Source organism: Gastrolobium bilobum, unplaced genomic scaffold (assembly GCF_033153095.1).
Source record: "Gastrolobium bilobum isolate Gb01-03AN ecotype WA unplaced genomic scaffold, APGP_CSIRO_Gbil_v1 utg1266, whole genome shotgun sequence".
In the NCBI taxonomy this organism is placed as follows: domain Eukaryota; kingdom Viridiplantae; phylum Streptophyta; class Magnoliopsida; order Fabales; family Fabaceae; genus Gastrolobium; species Gastrolobium bilobum.
In genome coordinates, this window is record NW_026898770.1 from 86255 (window position 1) to 105001 (window position 18747).

General features: G+C 32.0%; 1 protein-coding gene across 1 annotated transcript; it reads left to right on the forward strand.

Annotated features, from left to right (window-relative positions):
- Positions 1-13442: 13442 nt before the first annotated feature.
- Positions 13443-14951, forward strand: LOC133283948 (protein HAIKU1-like). The gene has a single exon (XM_061480881.1). It carries the CDS (start codon positions 13770-13772, stop codon positions 14742-14744), a length of 975 nt encoding a protein of 324 aa, XP_061336865.1. The 5' UTR covers positions 13443-13769; the 3' UTR covers positions 14745-14951.
- Positions 14952-18747: the final 3796 nt, after the last annotated feature.

An 18747-nucleotide genomic window follows, 5' to 3' on the forward strand; every position in this document is an offset into this window, starting at 1 on the left:
TGGGTCTTGGGTTTAGAAATTTTTAGGCTATGATTAGGGAAAACCCCAAATAGGTAAAGGGGAATTAATATATTGGATCGGTTTGGATAGGATCGGTTTTCATCAACTCATCCTAAAACCGATCCAATCCAATTAAAATTTGCGGTTTTTAATCAGTTTTCGATTTTTCGGTTTTTGGTTTATTCGGTTATCGATTTTTCGGTTCGGTTACTACGATTTGAATCGGTTTGGATCGGTTGATGAACACCCCTAGCTATTAGTTAGTTTGTTTTTTGTTTTTTTTCTTGTATCTCCAAAAAAAAAAAAAAAAAAAAAACTAATGAGAAAGCCGAGAAAAATTTGTTTCCTTTTATCTACATTTTTTTTCAAGATATGTGTAATTAGAAATATCAATTAATTCATAAGCTGATAAATTAAATACTTTCTAAAGATAATTATTACTTTTAAGGTGAGGACCATAATATGAATAAAAAGCGATTTCGCAAGCATACAGTATACTGCACCATTGTGAAAAGTAGGGTAATGGGGATCTGAATGGAACTAATTTTGAAGCAAATATTATCTGATTCAAATCCTTTGCTTTAATCATTTTTTTCCTTCAAAAAATCCAATCCAATCCAATTCAATTGTCATACAAATCACTAATTATATCAAAAGAAAGACATTCAAAGTCCTCACCAAAAAAAAAAAAGACATTCAAAGTAAATCAATGGAAATTCAAGTCTTCAAACTAAAACAAGTCTTAAACTCATGAAGAGTTAAAATATATTAATATAGACAATAAAAAACTAAAACAAGATAATTTGCTATCAATAACATCCAAGATTCGAAGTCTATAAAACAACAAGATTTCAAGTCATCATTTTTCAAAAATAATAAATACATGATACATTGGACTAGTTTTTACCAACCAAATCGAAAATCGATCCAATCCAATTAAAATATCCATTTATTTTTCTGTTTTTGGTTTTTGATTTTTTGGTTATCAATTTTTTGATTCGGTCATTGCGGTTTGAATCGGTTTGGATTGGTTGATGAACACCCCTAGTTAGAAGGGAATAATGTTTCTCATATTATCAAAGATAATTTGATCTCCTACACACATATAAAAGTATGTGAGACTCATATGAAAAATATGAAAATACAAGTTCCATATATTTTTATATGTGTATATAAGATAAAATTATCTTCTACAATATTAAAAACGCTAATCCCTTCTTAAAATCAACAATTATTATATGGGACAGGATCCGTTTACAAACTTTTTTTGCAATTACACTAATGTAGGACCGGTCGGCGGTCGTACACTGTGTGATTAATGTAGGACCGATCTTACATAGTGTAGTTTGTAAGAGTTTGTAAAAATATAAGCTGTCTCATATTATATTTATAAAACCAAGTTTGCAACAATGGAGTTAGACACTTTTGCTAAGGAGTCAAGATGAAAAATATCATTTTAAGAGTAAATGATTCTAAGAAAAATTATATGGGGTTTTTTCCCTTTCCCAAAAAAATAAAATAAATAAATAAATAAATTAAGAATCCAGCCAATAATGATATATGCAGAACCATCTGCTGTATTGGATCAGTGAAGGGTTCTTTAAACTTTGGTAGAGGAGAAATTTTTTTTTTATTCAAAAATCTCAATTTTTAAAAATATAACTTTTACATTCAGTTTATGATAACATCTAAAAATTTAAAATTTAGAAAAATTTAATTTTTCGAAAATTCTAAAAAATACCGCATACCATACGGACCTAAATTGACTCGTTGACATTGCTACTAGGGGGCAAGGGGTTTTCCTCACAGAGCGATGCCCACCAATTATAATTTTTAATGGCTAGGTTGACTTTAGCTTGTGCCATGAGAAATATTTATTCAAGCCCAGGATTCTAACCTCCCCTTACCAATCCACGTTTGGTAGATAAATTTGTTTTGTATTTTTTAGTATAGTCCAAATTTGTTTTAATACTACGAGAAATATATAGATCAAAGTCTTTAAATTTTATGTATGATAGATAATAACGCTGGATTTTTTTTTCCTTTTCGAAAAGTATATAATTCATTAATGAATTTGATGTTGTTCATATTATAAGAAATAAAATTATGAATTTGTGTTTTCTAAAGTTACTTTAGATAATTTTATCTAATGTTTACCGAAACGACGTCGTTTTGGGACGGAAATCATGGTTTTTTGTAATTTTAATTTATTTCAGGATTATAATAGTTTTTATCATTCTAATTTTTTAATTATTTAACCACAAAACGACGTCATTTTGATAAACATTAGACAAAGTTATCTAAAGTAATATCATATACTTTTTTCCCTAAAATTATTTCATATTTTATATGTACATGTATAAAAGTATATGAAACTTATATAAAAAGAATAATAAAAAATAAATATATAATCCTATATACTTGTGTATATATATATGTAAAAAATTATTTTACTTTTTATAATACAACAAACATTAAATCCTTTATTAATAAAAGGAAAAAGGTATAAACGAGTATATTATATATAAGAAGTGACGGATCTTCTAATCAAACCTCAACATCATCATTAAAGTTAAAACTAACAAGCAACTTGACGAGTGACTGGCATTGTTTTCCGGACAAAATAAATTATATTTAACTTATATTACATAAGATAAATAAGTTTTCTACACACATAAAATAGGTGGATCTTACGTCTATTTTTTCTCTCCTCTTACATATAGATTCATTTATAATTTTATTTCTATAACATGAGATAATTATTATTATTATTATTTTTGGAATTACTCAACCCTAATTATGTCTTTGAGACGAGTTGGCTCCCTCCGGTATCCCTACGAGCTTCGACTCTTTGAGCCGGCTATGGGACTAATCCGGAGTGCGGGGGAACAGTGATAGCTAAAGGTTCAGTCCCCTCTCCAAGAATGCATTCAGCGAGAATTAAACACATATCCAACCCCACTAACTCAGCGCCAAGTTACCAACTGAGCTGCACTCATTGGGTGAGATAATTATTTTTTTACTATATAAGAAAAATATAACCTTTTTTTTCTAGACAAAATACATGAGAAATATAGTGACAAAAATAATAGTTTCGGCGATAAAATATCTTCGAGCAAATCTTTTGCTTTCTAGAGTCTAGACTACGAATGTCCATCAAGAGCGCATGTTCTACTGTGGTCTGTGTTAGTGTGTTTCACAATTATCTTTTAAAGATGACAATTTTCAAATTTCGTCTATATAGTCAAACACATAAATTCTTTCAGTCAACGTTCGGCTATGATTACGAAGCACTGACACTTCAAAAACTCTGACATATTGTGTTCGATATTTTTTGACACTCTTCGACACTCCGACATTCCAACACGCGTTATAGAAATTTAAAAAAAGATTTAAAGGTGTTGCGTTGAGTTTTTAATTTCAACTATTAGATTCGTTGGATTACGATTACTATTTTATTATGTTTAATATAAATATTTGGGATATCTTATGTTTTTTTGAAAAATTGATGAATATTATAAGTTTAGTTTCATTTTTTTGTTAAATTATTGAATATTTAATATAATATACACTACATAAATTAAAAATATCATTTAATATCAAAATGTGTCCTAACGTGTCGAAATCTAACATTTTTTAGAATTAACGTGTCGGAGTGTCGTGTCGTATCGTGTCACGTGTCTCGTGCCAGTATCGGTGCTACATAGATGTTCGGTATATGAATTTTTTTTCTTATCCAAAAATCACAATTTTTAAGAGTATGTTGGAAAAATAAATTTTCAAGAAATATTACCAAAATATTGTTTGATAGACCAAATATTCCTTAAAAATGTTGGGCCAATTTTTTTAATACTATGTTTGGTTGATGATAAAATATTACCAATATGTAGACCGAATTTACAAAATTAGCCTCATTTTTGTTTATTCAACTTCATTTTTTTTTTGTTCTGTTCATCTCAACAACTTCTTCTTTTTTATTTTCTTTTTTCGTTCACTTCAAGAAATTAAACAATAACAGACCATAAGTAATTCAACATTTGCAACAAACGAAGCGACATTTTGTTGACAATGACCCATTCCGGTAACCAGAAAACTAGCTCCATCATAGTAAATTAAATAGTAACAGACAACAAGTAAAGACTAAATGACCTATTCCAGTAACCAAAAAACCAGCCCCTCAGCAAGGATGCTGACAATGGGGAACTGAACTGAACACAGTAGCTAGCTAAACAAACTAAGATTTCTCTGCTTCAAAGCAGAAATCAGCACTTCAACAATGTGGTGCTCGAAACAATCGGTGAAGAAGATTGAAGAACAGGGTTTGATTATGAACGAAGAAAGGAAAAAAAACCCTAGGCGAAGATGGTTGAGATTTGAAGCATTACCGTTCAGAGAAGGAAAAGGCGTTTTTGGTTTTTCGCTGAATCTCGACTAGCAAAAGAAATTTACTCAGGGTTAATTTTGTCAAAATTTTCGCCACTAATTTTTTATTTTCTCGAGAAAGTCAGAATACCACCATATGGGTGGTATTCTTTGGTTGGATTTTGCTTCCATTTTTACATAGGAAATAGATTCCCTGGAAATTCGTGAGATAATTTCATCCAATGTGCTACCAAACATGGGATTTTAGGAAACTCAACCTCACTTTTTCAGGCATCTAAAAATAATCCTCCAACAAAACACTCCCTTAAAAATAAACCTCACTTTGCCAAGGTTTTCACAATTGGAAAGAAATACTAAAAAAATGCGAGTTTTTGAAGATCATAAAAAAAAAACTACTTAATTATCCTTAGATTGCATTACAACTAAAGCTGTCATTCTATGATGCACCGACACCGTCACGCGACACGACACGATATTCTGACACGTTAATTTTAAAAAATATCATATTTCAACACGTTAGGACACGTTTTGATATTAAATAATATTTTTAATATATAATATAGTTTACATTTAATACATATAGAAACCCATAATAAGTCACATATCAAATCAAATATTTAAATTTCATAACATAAATATAAAGCAAAAATAATAGAACATCCTAAAAGTGTATAGTGTAGAGTGTAGACTACTCATAAGTTCAATTATTTTCATCTCCATCTTGAATAATCACGGCTTCTATCTCTGGCTCATCAAGTGAAAGACTAGCAAATTGAGGATCTCCAACATCTTCAAGTGAATCGAATGTATCTCCAACAATATCCCACTTTTGATTTGCTCCTTGTACATAACTATAACTCTTGCTTGATAAGAGTCGAAGGTTGCTATGCACATAAACCAAGTCTTTAGCACGTTTTGGAGTGATCTTATTTGTTGCTTTAAGAATGCTACAAAAAGAAATATGCATACATACAGACTCAAAAACCTGTTTGTAGGACTCTCGGCCATTAATACAAACAACTTATATGCATCAAATTTTCACAAAACTCACAACATTAATCAACATGCAAATTAATTCAAGGGTATCTCATCAAGGTAACTCAAAAAGAAATATGCATACATGGAAGGAAGATAACACAATTCCTTTAGAACCATATAGTCCTTTAGAACACACATGCATAGAAGGAAGATATCATCATTCCTATTACCAACCCATATATAACATCCAATGCCCATAGAGCCACCCATAACCAAAATTATAGAAGAGATGAAGGGGGTTTTAACTTACCTCCTTGCACCCCTTTTTTCCTTTTCTACGTATTCACTAGGATCTTCCCCTATTATCCTTTGCCCAAACGTCTTCCGCAGCTGCAACAGTTTTCCCCAAATGGTGTCAGACCTTCAACTATAAGGTTACCCAAACTAGTATTTAGGTACAACAACAAGTTGTAATTGTTGGAACAAACAATAAAATCAAATTGAGGATGTTAGCATGTTTGTAAGTATAGAGAGAATGAAGAAGAAAATAATACCTGAATAGGTGTGTTAGAAACCTTAAGTGATGCTAAATTGGGTGAAGATCCATGAAATAGAGGAGAACACTATTCGTATACTGATCCAATTCCTAACCCAACACCAAAAGCAAGTGATGCCCACCGAGCTATACCGTGTAGACCTCAAAGGGTTGGTTGAGAACGAAGAAGAGACCTGGCACTAGCACTGACGGACGACGACGTGAGGGAGAACGACGATGGTGAGTCTGAGTGGTGACTGATTTAAGGCTCAAAACGTTCGACAAAATGTTTTTTTTTTGTTTTAAAAATTGTTTTTATTTTAAAATTATTTTAATTTTATTAAAATTTCAAAAAAATTACATTTGTACCCATTGATCGTGTCGGACACAGTCAAAATCGTGTGTCGGAATAGTCATCGTGTCATAAAAAGTTGACTACGTGTCGGACGCGTGTCGGAACATGTCGGTATTCTACACGTGTTCGACGCGTTTTTCTTTTCATTTCAAATTTGACGTGTCGGTGCTTTGTAGGCTGTCAATATGAATTACCAACCAAGACCGATCCCATTTTCCCTTCTTAACCTATTATTTTTAAAGCTTATGATGTGTTTAGAAGTTTGGAGAGGAAGGGAAAGAAGGAGATCCAATGAGAGAGAGGGAAATGAAGTAAAGAAAAATAAAGGTATTCACTTCACCGTATTTGGGAGTTAAAAATTCTTCTCATACCCCCAAATTGGAGGAATTTTAATTTCAAAAGGTAAAAAGGATTTTAGAGAAATTTACAAAAACCTCCAATTTCCTTCCCCTATTTTGTTAAACTCACAAATAAGGGGAATACATAAGTAAAATCTTCCCCTTCCTTTGTTACCCTTCTTAATAGTGTCTCTCAAACACAACCTGAATGGCTATTTTTTTCCACCTTAACTCATAAATCTTAAATTTATATGGGATATAATTAGGGCCAATCTAGATTAACTCACAATTAGACTTATCAATTTTTTCCACAAAAATTTAATTTCTCTTCCATTAAAATAAGAACACACTTATTCTTTCTTTTTAGCTACTATTTCTGGCAAAAATGATCAAACTCTATTCCTAATCCGTAATTTCTCCGATTCATAATTAAGAAACTCAACAAATTGTGTGTTCTCAGTCTCACTTAGGTAAGAATATTAGGGTCTGATTGATTGTGTTTTAATTTTTTTATTCTTAAAATAGTTTTGTATAATAGTTTATAAAAACTGTTTTTCAGAACAAAAAAGGAAAAAATCTGTTTGATAAAATTATTTTTAAAAGAGTTTTAAAACTTAAAAAACAAAAAAATTTGCTTGGTAATTTTGTTTTGGAAACATGTTTTCAAAGTCAAAAAATAGAAAACTCGTTTGATTACTATTTTTTTGTCAATTTAATTTATAAATTTTTTTAACCGTATGTAATGTTTTAAAGGAGAACTTATTTCCGCACCATATGTAATGTAAACTTCATTTTATAATTTTTTAACAATATCAAATAACTTAAAAATCACCTTGGATGTAAATTTAAAATATCAAGATCATATTTTTTTATTTATTATTATTATTTTTATAAAATCAGGCATTCAGAGCAAATTTTATTGTAACAATTTCAGGTCCCTATTTACCCCTATCACCATCATGTAATGTATATGAGAAAAAAGTACTCATATTTGATTACCTTTCCTTTAGTGCTACATAGTGATAATGTAAGCATACCTTCAAACTTTTTCAATTTCAGATGTGCTGTTGTAGTTCACTTATCAGGCTAGTTATAGTGATAGTACAAGTTTTACATACCACAAACTTTAACCAACACAGCTGATTTATAAACTTTAGGACATAATTTTACTATTGAATACAATTAATTGTATTGATCAAGGGCAATTAGAGTTAACTTAGATATAAGCCTAATAGTTATGGACATAAGCCTAAATAGTAAAGTTTTCAAAATCTTAGGTTAATTTTGTATCTCCTAAACTTTAACCAACACAGCTATATAGTAAAGTTTTCAAGTCAGCAAAATTTGAGCTTGAACTAAGCCTAGGAGATACAAAATCTCAGTCCATAACTATTAATTTCATCCCACTGGATAAACTTTTTCCTTTGATATGGGAAATACGATAATGGCTTTAAATATATCTATGTTTTTCCTTTATATTTAATACATCTAGTTATTTATATATAAGTGTGATTAATGGACAATTAGAGCATTTGGATATAAATGAGATTGTAAATCATTACCAAGTACATTCAAGTATATAACAAGTGAGATCTAGCATCTTTCTCAATTGATGTTACAAGACTACTATCCATTAACAAGGTATGCAGACTTGTACGACTACTGGAACATTCATTTGGCAAAAAGGAAGTAAACAAAAGAACTCCAAGTGCATAACACTTCAAATTATTATAACTATTATGCTACAACTACACAACAAAATACATAAGCTAGGTTGAACATTATACATCCTACTATACAGAAGTCCATAAGTCAAGACTACACATACGATCAAGTGTGTTCCTTTGCATTAATATTTTCCAAAACAAATATCTATGTCCACATTAACAGAAATGATCAGAGCAAAGTTTTTAGCAAAACAAAAGTTGTACTCACAACAAAGTGAATCTGATCAATACTAAAGTTGCAAAATAAACCCTAAAGCCACACTGCAGCACCAAAACTAAAACTTAAGTGTAGCAAACTACAACATAACATGACCCAACCAAAAAACATCAGTCACACATGCAAAGGTTCTCAATCAAGACTATCTAACCATATATTTCTCGTATCAGTATACATGGTAAGAATCACTTCCCTCCAACTAGGTTCCATAAACTTTTGCAAAGCTTTTAGGTGGATGTCATTAGCAATATCTTTAATCTCATCAAGGGCAATCACACACTTTGCAATAGAATAGTCAACTGAAGGAGTGACCCTATACTTTTCAGCTTTAGCTAAAGATTCTTCTGCTCTTACTTTAGATGCTTCGACCCATGCTTTAAGTGCATCTCCCATTTGATATGTTTTAGACTTTTTGTGTGACTTGCACTCTCTTACTTGAATTTTACGCTTTCTCCCATGTGTGTTGTACTCATTTGTTTGTATGTCATCATTTGAACTATCCCCATCAAGATCTACATGAACCCCATTATTAAGGTATTAATTTTCAAGCTCTTGTTCTTCATCTGTATTGGGTGGGTCTTAAGTAGAGCAATGATGAAGTATTTTGGTTGCAGTACTTCTATTGAATATGATTCCCAATAACTTGTAATGCTCACATCTTTTGTTTTGAAATTGAGCAGCCTCCGAATGTGCCTAAAATAATTTTAAAAAATAATCGAATTATACTTAAAAATGTTGACAATCAAGTAAAATCATAAATCACAAATAAAATATTAATGATACCCGAATGTATGATTGCCATACTTCTTCACTAGCAGTAACAATGTTTGTTTCTGCATCCCAACCAAATCCAGTGTGTTGCAAGACTAAAGAGAACTCACGATGCTTGGACCGCAATCTATTGTACTTTTGCTTTATTTGCTTAACATCAAAAGAGCGGTTAGTTATGGAATTCAGCCTATCCTTTATGGAATTCCATGTTTAGAGTTAAAAACACCAGTTTGCATATTTCCTTTGGTAACCTCTTCAACCATAATCTGGATAAAAGACTTAACTATTGAATCTGGCGAGACCTTTAACTCATGTTTGTCAATATTGGTTTCCATCTATAATGAACAACATAAAGACAATCTTGTTATTGTTGCTGGTATGAGCATTTCAAAATGTTAAATTTAATTGCATTTTTGAAATCATGAACACATTCGAAATACTAAGTAAATCTCACCTATGTAGCAGCCAACTACAATCATCTAATAATAATTACTTCACAGGAGAAAATGAACAAAAAGAAAAAGGCATATGTATTTGAACTCTGCCCAAGGAAAATAAACAGAGAACAACACATGAGAGGGATCATTTTGGGTGAGAACTCACTAAAAGACTCAACACACTTCTCCTATCAACACTCATCTCTCACCAACACACTCAAAAAAATATCACTTTAAAAAACAATGGATTTTGAGAAAAAGGGGGAGAGACTAAACATATACTGAACGTGAGAGTTCAATTGAAGTTTACAACTTCTGCAAAGATCATCAACAACTTTCAAGAGAAAAAATCATTTCAACACAAGGGAAGAGGATCTCGATCTTGTTCTAAGTTCCAAATATTTTTGGCACAAAGATAAGTTTTTCACTTTACAACTCATATAGATTATGCATATATTTTATTATTGTAGTATAAGATATCAGTTTTGGTTGTGTTCCATGGAGGAGAGAAGATAGAATGTAGAGTTTGAAAACATGGTTAGCAACCCCAGTTAGGACGCTTGGGATGTAGTAGTGTTTAATTGGGAGATTTGCAGAATCGGTGTGCAGTTTGATATGATTTGGAAATTTTGACAGGTAACACACCCTTAGTTGCTTATATATGTGTAAAAAAACTTAAGAACTGCTTTATTAAATTAAAATACATTTTCTTAAGAATGACTTAAATTTAAGTCCAAAAAACAATTCATTATGATCTGTTAAAAGACGTTAAAACTTTTAAGCATCTTGAATATATTGCAAAAGATGGATTCCTAAATCTTAAAAATTAAAATTGTATGAAATACCAATCTAAAAATATTTTTAAATTCAAACCTTCATTGAAAACTTGTTCTACGTGAGAAAAATTCGTGACAAGGAGAAGTGTGTTGAGTCACTCAGTGAGTTCTCACCCAAAATGATCCCTCTCATGTGTTGTTCTCTGTTTATTTTCCTTGGACAGAGTTCAAATACATTCGGAAACATGGCACTCAATTCATATTCTAAAGGGTGTAGCCATTGAAGAAAAAGAAAAAGAAAAACCCTTTTAAACCCTAAGACAAATTATCCATCCAAATGGCCACTTTTTAAGATCTACACATCAGACTATAGTTTACACACAAAGAGAGATCCGGGAGAGGTTTTAGAAAGAGAGAGAAAGAAGAATGATGGTCTGCCATTCTTAAAGAACATACAATCGATTGTAAAGGAACAACTCAAGAAAAAGGAACAAAAATGGATCCAAGAAAAATAAATCAAAGCTGACCTGTTATATGCTAAACAAAACTACGTGATGCTTTAAGGTTAATGAAGTTGTACCTTGCACATGAGGAAGAGGTGATGAGATAATCCTTTTGCGCACGCTTAGTGGCTTCAAAGGATTTCTAATTTGCCGCCCTCAAATCCTAACTCAATACATTTCACTTATATTGTAAAATGAGAATACAGATAACACCACTATTTACATCATTGCCATTAATGAGAATAGTTGTTCTCTGTGTTTTCACTTGTTTTGGGAACAAAAAACTAAAAAAGAGAACCAAAACATCATTTAGTTGTTTCCTAATTTTTGTTTGAAAAACTAAAATCTAGTAACAGTTTTTAAAATTATTTTTACAAAACAGCTTTGCCAAACAAATTTTATTTTTTATTTTTTTGTTTTTAAAATTTAAAAACTGTTTTAAAAAATTGAAATCAAACAGGCCCTTATTGTTTTTGTTCTCTTCAGTTTTTCTTTTCTTTTCTCTTTAGATTTCCAAGTTTCGATTATTATTCTTTTCACAAATTTCTACCAACTATTTGAGAAATATGATTGCTTTTTTATTTTTTTATTCAAGCTGAAATTGAACAGATAATCTAATATAAATTTTTATCATAAAATCAAACCTATTGATTTATTTTTATCATTTTTTTTTTCACATAAGTCTAGTTTCTCTCGTATGAAAACAAGCACATACTTATTCTTTCTATTTCCATTCCTTTTTCGACCAAACTCTCTTTTTCTTTCATAATTTATCAATCATAATACTCCACTCACAAACTCAACAAATCACGCGTTCTCATTCTCACTAAGATAAGATTGAACTTTTTTCATGATTTTGTTCTCTTGATTTTTGTTTTCTCTTTAAGATTGCTAAGTTTATACCATTATTCTTTTCATATATTAAATTTGTTATATATTTAAATCATTATTTTTTTTTTCACATATTTCTACTTATCATTTAACGAAGAGAAAAACGGCACATAGGTTCAAATAATATTTCTAACTCAAAGCATATAATTTTTGATTTCTTCATACACTCAAGGTTAGAAAAAAAAAGGAAATATTTGAGATAATTTTTATGTTATAAAATAGGGAAAAGTGTTTGTCATTTTAAATGGCATAAAATTATGTCATTTTAAGAGAGATAAACACAAAATAATTTTTTTATTTAAAATTTAAATTAAAAAAAAACACCCACTTTCTCTCTCCCATGATCAGCTCAGCACGGACACGCAACTTGCAAAAAAAATTGCGTGTCGGACACGCATCCGACACGCAGTCAACATTTGGGGACACACGGTCAACTCTCCGACACGTCCCGACACATTTTTCTGACAAGCGATCAACGCTAGGACACGCTCGGACATTTTTTTTTTTTAAATCTTAATTTTATTTTGTTAACTAAATATAAAAGAAATAATTTATAAATTAATTTTTTTCTGTTATGAAATTTGACATGAAAAATTAACAAAGTACGAAAAATTATTTATATTTATATTTATGTTATGAAATTTAAATATTTAATTGGTTATATGACTTATTATGGACTCTTACGTGTATTAAATATAAATTATATTATATATTAAAATTTTTATTTAATATCAAAACGTGTCCCAACGTGTCGAAATATGACATTTTTTAGAATTAACGTGTCGGCACGTCTTGTCGTATCCCGTGTACGTATCCGTGCATCATAGCCCATGATTTCCATTTTTTTGTGTCTATCTCTTTCTTAAAATGACATAACTTATTTCATTTAAAATGACAAATAACAAATCCGGTAAAATAACCATGATAAAAGAAAGACTAAATATAAAAAGATAACATTATTATAGAGAAAAAAAGATCTTATTTCCAAAAAAAGAAAAAAAGAAAAAAAAGATCTAACATAATTCCCATATCACAGGCCATTGACGTTATAGTAAAACTCAACTTCGTTATTCATTTGCAGTTTTCATCCCAATTCGCAAGTCACACCTCCCTCCATCCCCATCAGCATTCAGCTTTCAGCTTGGACCCCAATTTCAATCGCTGCTGATGCCTAACTTTCATTCCCCCCATTGACCACTCTCCAACGTGTGTTTTTTCTTCTCTTTTCCACCTTAGGGTTTTCTACTTTTCTCTGCTCCTCCTTCGTTTTTTCCTCTTTCACACTTGCGAAGATTCAGGTGGACCTTTTTTTCATACCCTTTTCGATTTTCTGAAAAAGTCTTACTCCCTCAAACTCAAGTTTCAATTTTTCTTAACCCCCCTTTTCTGGGGCCTTCTCTTTGCGGTTCCCACGTGTTGGGGTTTGGTTTTTCGATCTGATCCGGTTACATTGGTGCTGAGGATTCTGCGAAATTTTCTGAAGCTGGTTTTTCAGTCTGTTTGTTCTTTTGGATTTCGGGCTAAGCTCGAAAAAGGGTATGTTTTCTGCTTCTTACCTCGGCTCTAGGGTTAATTTGGGTGCTTTTGGTGGGATTGATCTGTATGTTGCCTGTATTTATGATAAAGATTCGCGATCGAATTGAGATTCAAATTGGAAATTTTTGGTGTTGATTTTGAGTTTGGAATTTGCTTGACTTCAGGGATGCTTAGTTTACTGCTCAAGTTTGGTTTGTTGATGTAGTGTATTAGAATTGTTGAAGTTCAACGTGTTCTTTGGGTTGGTTTGTTTTACTGGAAGGGGAAAACAAGTGGTATTTTTCTTATTGGAGGAAGTGTGGTTTTGGGTTTGTTTTTGCAAATGGATAACTCCAAAAACAGGCATAATGATAGTTTGGGAGTGAACAGAATGGGAAAAAATATAAAGAAGAGCCCTTTACATCAGCCCAATTTTGGTAATAATGCTGCTAGACAACAACCTCAGCCTCACGTTTACAACATAAGCAAAAACGATTTCCGGAATATTGTTCAGCAGCTTACTGGATCGCCCTCACACTCACAGGATCCTCCACCTAGACCTCAACACAATTCACCAAAACCACAGAGCATGCGACTGCAGAAAATTAGACCTCCCCCGTTAACACCAGTCAACCGACCTCGCTTCCCCCCGCCAATGCCAGTGCCTGCAGGCCCTCCTCCAGTTCCGTACAATAATGCCTTACCTAGACCTGCTCAGTTTGGACAACCATCACCCACTCCTTTGCAGCCATTAACGCCAGGGGATATATGGTCTAATACATCTGAGTCACCCATCTCTGCCTACATGCGCTACCTTCAGAATTCAATGATGGATCCAGGTCTGAGGGGTAACCATGTTCATCCTCAATCACATCCACACCCTCAACCCCATGCACCGGGCAATGTTCAGCATCAACCTCCTTCATCTGCTTTGCTTCCTAATCCTCCCATGCCCATGTTCCCTTCTCCAAGATTTAATGGTCCAGTGCCACCTATGAATGCTACTAATCCTGCAGTGCCTAGTATTCCTTCACCACAAGAAAATGGCCCTCCCCTTTTACCTTCCCCAACCTCTCAATTCCTTCTGCCTTCTCCAACTGGTTACATGAATTTGCTATCCCCTCGGTCACCTTATCCACTACTGTCACCTGGCATTCATTTTCCATCTCCACTTACACCCAATTTCCCATTTTCCGCCATGGCACAATCAGGGATTTTAGGCCCTGGCCCTCAACCTCCACCTTCTCCAGGCCTTGTGTTTCCATTATCTCCTTCAGGCTTTTTCCCCATTTTAAGTCCTAGGTGGAGAGATCATTAGTCTTCTCATTTCGTGCTTACATGTTTTATTGGGGGTGCTTCCTTCTAACTGGACAGATCCTAGTCTTGTTCATTGGCATGTAATGTACAATCAAGTTGTAAGAGCTCTTTTTGGCTGTTTGTAGTGTTCATTTCCCATTCCTTTGTTTCTCTTTTGTTGATAACTGTAATGTTGCAATCCTTTTACTTTGACAAGTTTTACATTAGGCTATATATTGAAGATCAGAAACTCAATTGGACAGTTGGAGAAGAGGGCTGTAAGATGGAAGACTGATCTGTAACATAAAGGGGAGTAGGATTACAGACAATATTTGTTTTGTAGGTTAGTTCATGTTCTTTTGTAATATAATGGATTACATCTTAAAGTGCATAGCTAATTTCATGTTATCTTGCCAATGGAAGGTGTTTTTAAGTACTGATGTTATGGTTATTACCATGTGATTTCAATGAACGATATTTGCTTCTTCAGCATATTTTGTTTTTCTTATATCATGTAGTTCCTTATTTCATTTAATAGCTGTTTTGGTTGATTTCTTTAGCTGCCTCTTTCGTGGGATAAAGGGGACCAAAGGCCCTAGAAAAAGAAAAACTCACCTTATATGGTGATACTGAGTAGGTTGATTAATCTTGCTGTGGATATATACTCTGGGAAAATGATTTTACTTGGGACCAATTGTCTACGTTTCCCTAGTACATTTGGTTATTCAATATAAAGAAATAAATTTCAAATTTGGTTAATGTTTCTAAAGGGAGCAGCTTGGGAGAGAACATAATACAGCTACTTCTCTGACTTATTTATGTTGATTTTGTTATTCTTTCTTTTTTTAAACGTTCTGAAATCGTTAGCTGTTATTTTAACCGGTAGGCATTTTACCATCTTCTCTTGACCATCCCTTTGGACCCTCATTATGTTCTGGCTCTTTTGCCTGTTAAATTAACTTGTGTTTACCTCAAAATATGCTGCTCCCGTGCAGACTTGTGGGCATGTGCATGCTATCTAGAACTTTAGTCTGAAGATGTTCACTAAGTTCTTGTGTCATGCCCCTGAAAAGTATTAATTAGTTTTGTGGCCTTAAGAGTGTTTTACTGTTAATGGCTTCCTTCTATCTGATTATAGGAGTTATTCACTGCTATCTTTTCACCATTCACGCATAAATCTGGATATAACTATTTGTGCTGTGTCTTTCTCCAGCTTTGCTTTTCATCAACTCCAATCTTTACTTATTATCGCATGTCCTCCATCGCATGCATAAATCTCAGTTTATACTCCTCTTTCTTCCTCCTGTTTCCCTACCATTGAGAAAAAGTGAAAAAAGAGCTATGTGAATTTTTTTATATTTCAATTCTACATTTAATTGGATGGAGAAACTCGTGATGTAAATAGCTCTATGGACATGAAATAGAATTCGAATAGATTTGTCAACCTTTAGGAAATTACTCTGATGTGAAATGATAAATTTTTTGGGCAGGATACTTGCGTGTTACTGACTGCTTTAATTAATTTTAAAATTGAACTGGTTTTTATGAATTGTATTTATTGATAAATTCAAACGGTTAGTTAGCTTCTGCAACTAGTGCTTTGTTAAGTTTATATTAGCGTCTTTAGGGCTCGTTTGGTGGACAGGATATGATAAGAGTAGGATAAGATATGGGGCTGATAAATGTAGGATATGATATGAGGTTGATAAGTATGTCCTGTGTTTGATGAACACCTGATTAGCAATCTGATAAGATTATGTAAAAGGAGAAAGGAAAAAAATAAAAAAAAATATAATGCAATAAATATAAATATATTGGATAGCGTGAAAATATATTGGGTAGCGGGAGATATATTGGGTATTCAAGATTGGTATTCTATCTTGTTGAATCCTAATTCAGCTCCCTCCATAGGATAAGAAATCATGTATTGGATAGGATAAAATGAGATAATAGGATAAGTTAATCATATTCTATTGACTCACCAAACAAGAAATAAAAGTAGGATATGATAAGTTATCATATCCTATCTTCTTTATCATGTGCTCCTAACAGGTTCTTAGACCTGAATTTTACTTGCTTGCTTGTTTATGATTTCAGCCATCCGTTACCGAGTGGTGGTGGTTAGAAATGGATAGTATGGAATCTAGAATGAAGTTTGTGTTTGCATCCGATGAGGAAAATATTAGAGTACTAAAGGCTCAGGACATCTTTACTAAGTTAGAAAAACTAACCTATTTATTCTATCCACCCTTTGGGTAATGTCATCAGTCATTTTTTTTCTACTTTTGATAAATAGTTATTACATAGAGTACTGAAAATATGTTCCCCGCTTACGATTTTTATAGTGATTAACTTCGTTGTAGTGTTAAAATGTTTCAGCTGCTTTTATTTTGCCTCTAGCTCCTCATTTTGAAGTTAGAAGCTATTTTTAAGATAAAGCTAAAAAAAAAAAGTTAAAATTTGTTTGGAGATTATATAAAAATACACATTTCAAGAAAAGTCTCTTTCTCTTTCTATCTCTATGGCTCTTTATTTTTTTAAAAACATAATTTAAGAAAAAATGTTAAGAGTTTTAAAAAAAGCTCCTCTTATAAAAAAAGAATTTTTTGTTATAAGAGTTTTTTTCAAAATTTATTTGGCTTAACTTCTGCTTATAAAGAGAAAAGTGAAAAGAAGTTAAAAATAAGAATAATTCAAACAGAGAAATATTTAATATGGTATAGGATCACTGAATCTTTTAGTGTTCTCTCTCACTTCATTAATTTTTTTTTTATTTTTTTTATCTTTGTTATTTTTCTTCTTTTCTAATATCCTCCTATTTACACTAAGGGACCACCTAAAAAATGGTGGTCCCGGTTCATAAGAAATAATCTCTTCAAACAGGCATTTAGTTTCGGGGTTGGAGAAAGAGATACGATACTGAGACATCTTTTTCTTACAAAAGTCAACTATTTATGTAGGTTTCTATCAATAAATTGTTTGCCCATGATAGTTTGACTTTTCATATGCAAAGGGAGGTGGCGCAAGTATTGTTCTTGTTTCTAGTAGAAAGTCTTAGGCCTGTTCGGTATTTATTTTTTCTCGAGGAATCTTTGACCCAAGCCAATCGATTTTGTGGCCCAGAATGGAGTTCAATTCCAGAGAGTTATCAGTTGAATATTCAAGGTCGATGATGCCTATATGCTAAAACAAAGATTGATAATTTGATATTGAGTTCTTATGAGGAGGTCTGTGCCTGATAAAATTTGGATTTGAATTTTCTCGTGTGAAAAAGTGGTTATGTTATTTGATCATAATCACTCATTTAAAAGTCATATACTTTTTTCTCTCTTATCTTATCATTAATGAGTGGTTATGATTACTTGCTACACCATTGGAGATAGATAGTTTTGGTATCATATTAAGAAAAGATCTTGTTAACTTTAATACATTTCCTTGATATATTTAACCATGATATACGTAAAAGAAACCAAACCATATTATTGAATTCTCAGAATTATTTTCTCTTTTTGGAATTTCGAATAAAGTGAAAAAAGTATAAGCAATTAATGTGAAAGAAAGGTAAACTTAGCGTAAAAAATAATAGGAAAAAATGTTTGTCATTTTAATTAACATAATATTCTGTCCTTTTATGAGAGAGACAGACACAGAAAAAAAATTTATTTAAATTTTAAATTAAAAAATATCACTACTTTCTCTTTCCCATGATTTCTATTTTTTCTGTGTCTATCTTTCTCCTAAAATGACATAACTTATGTCATTTAAAATGACAAACACCAAACCCAAAATAATAACATGGTGATAATAATAGGGTGAAAAGTGATTCCATTTTCAGTAGATGAGACTTCGGTACCAATCAATTCAGTAGATGAGACTTCAGTACACGGGGCTTACAAATGAGGGCTTGAACCTTAATGTGTAGGTCATTCGAATCCGTCCAGGAAGTTGAGTCATTTTGATGGGCTATATCCTTTGTCCAGACAGCAGTTATTATTTATTAGGAAAAAAATGTTTCCCAAAAAAAA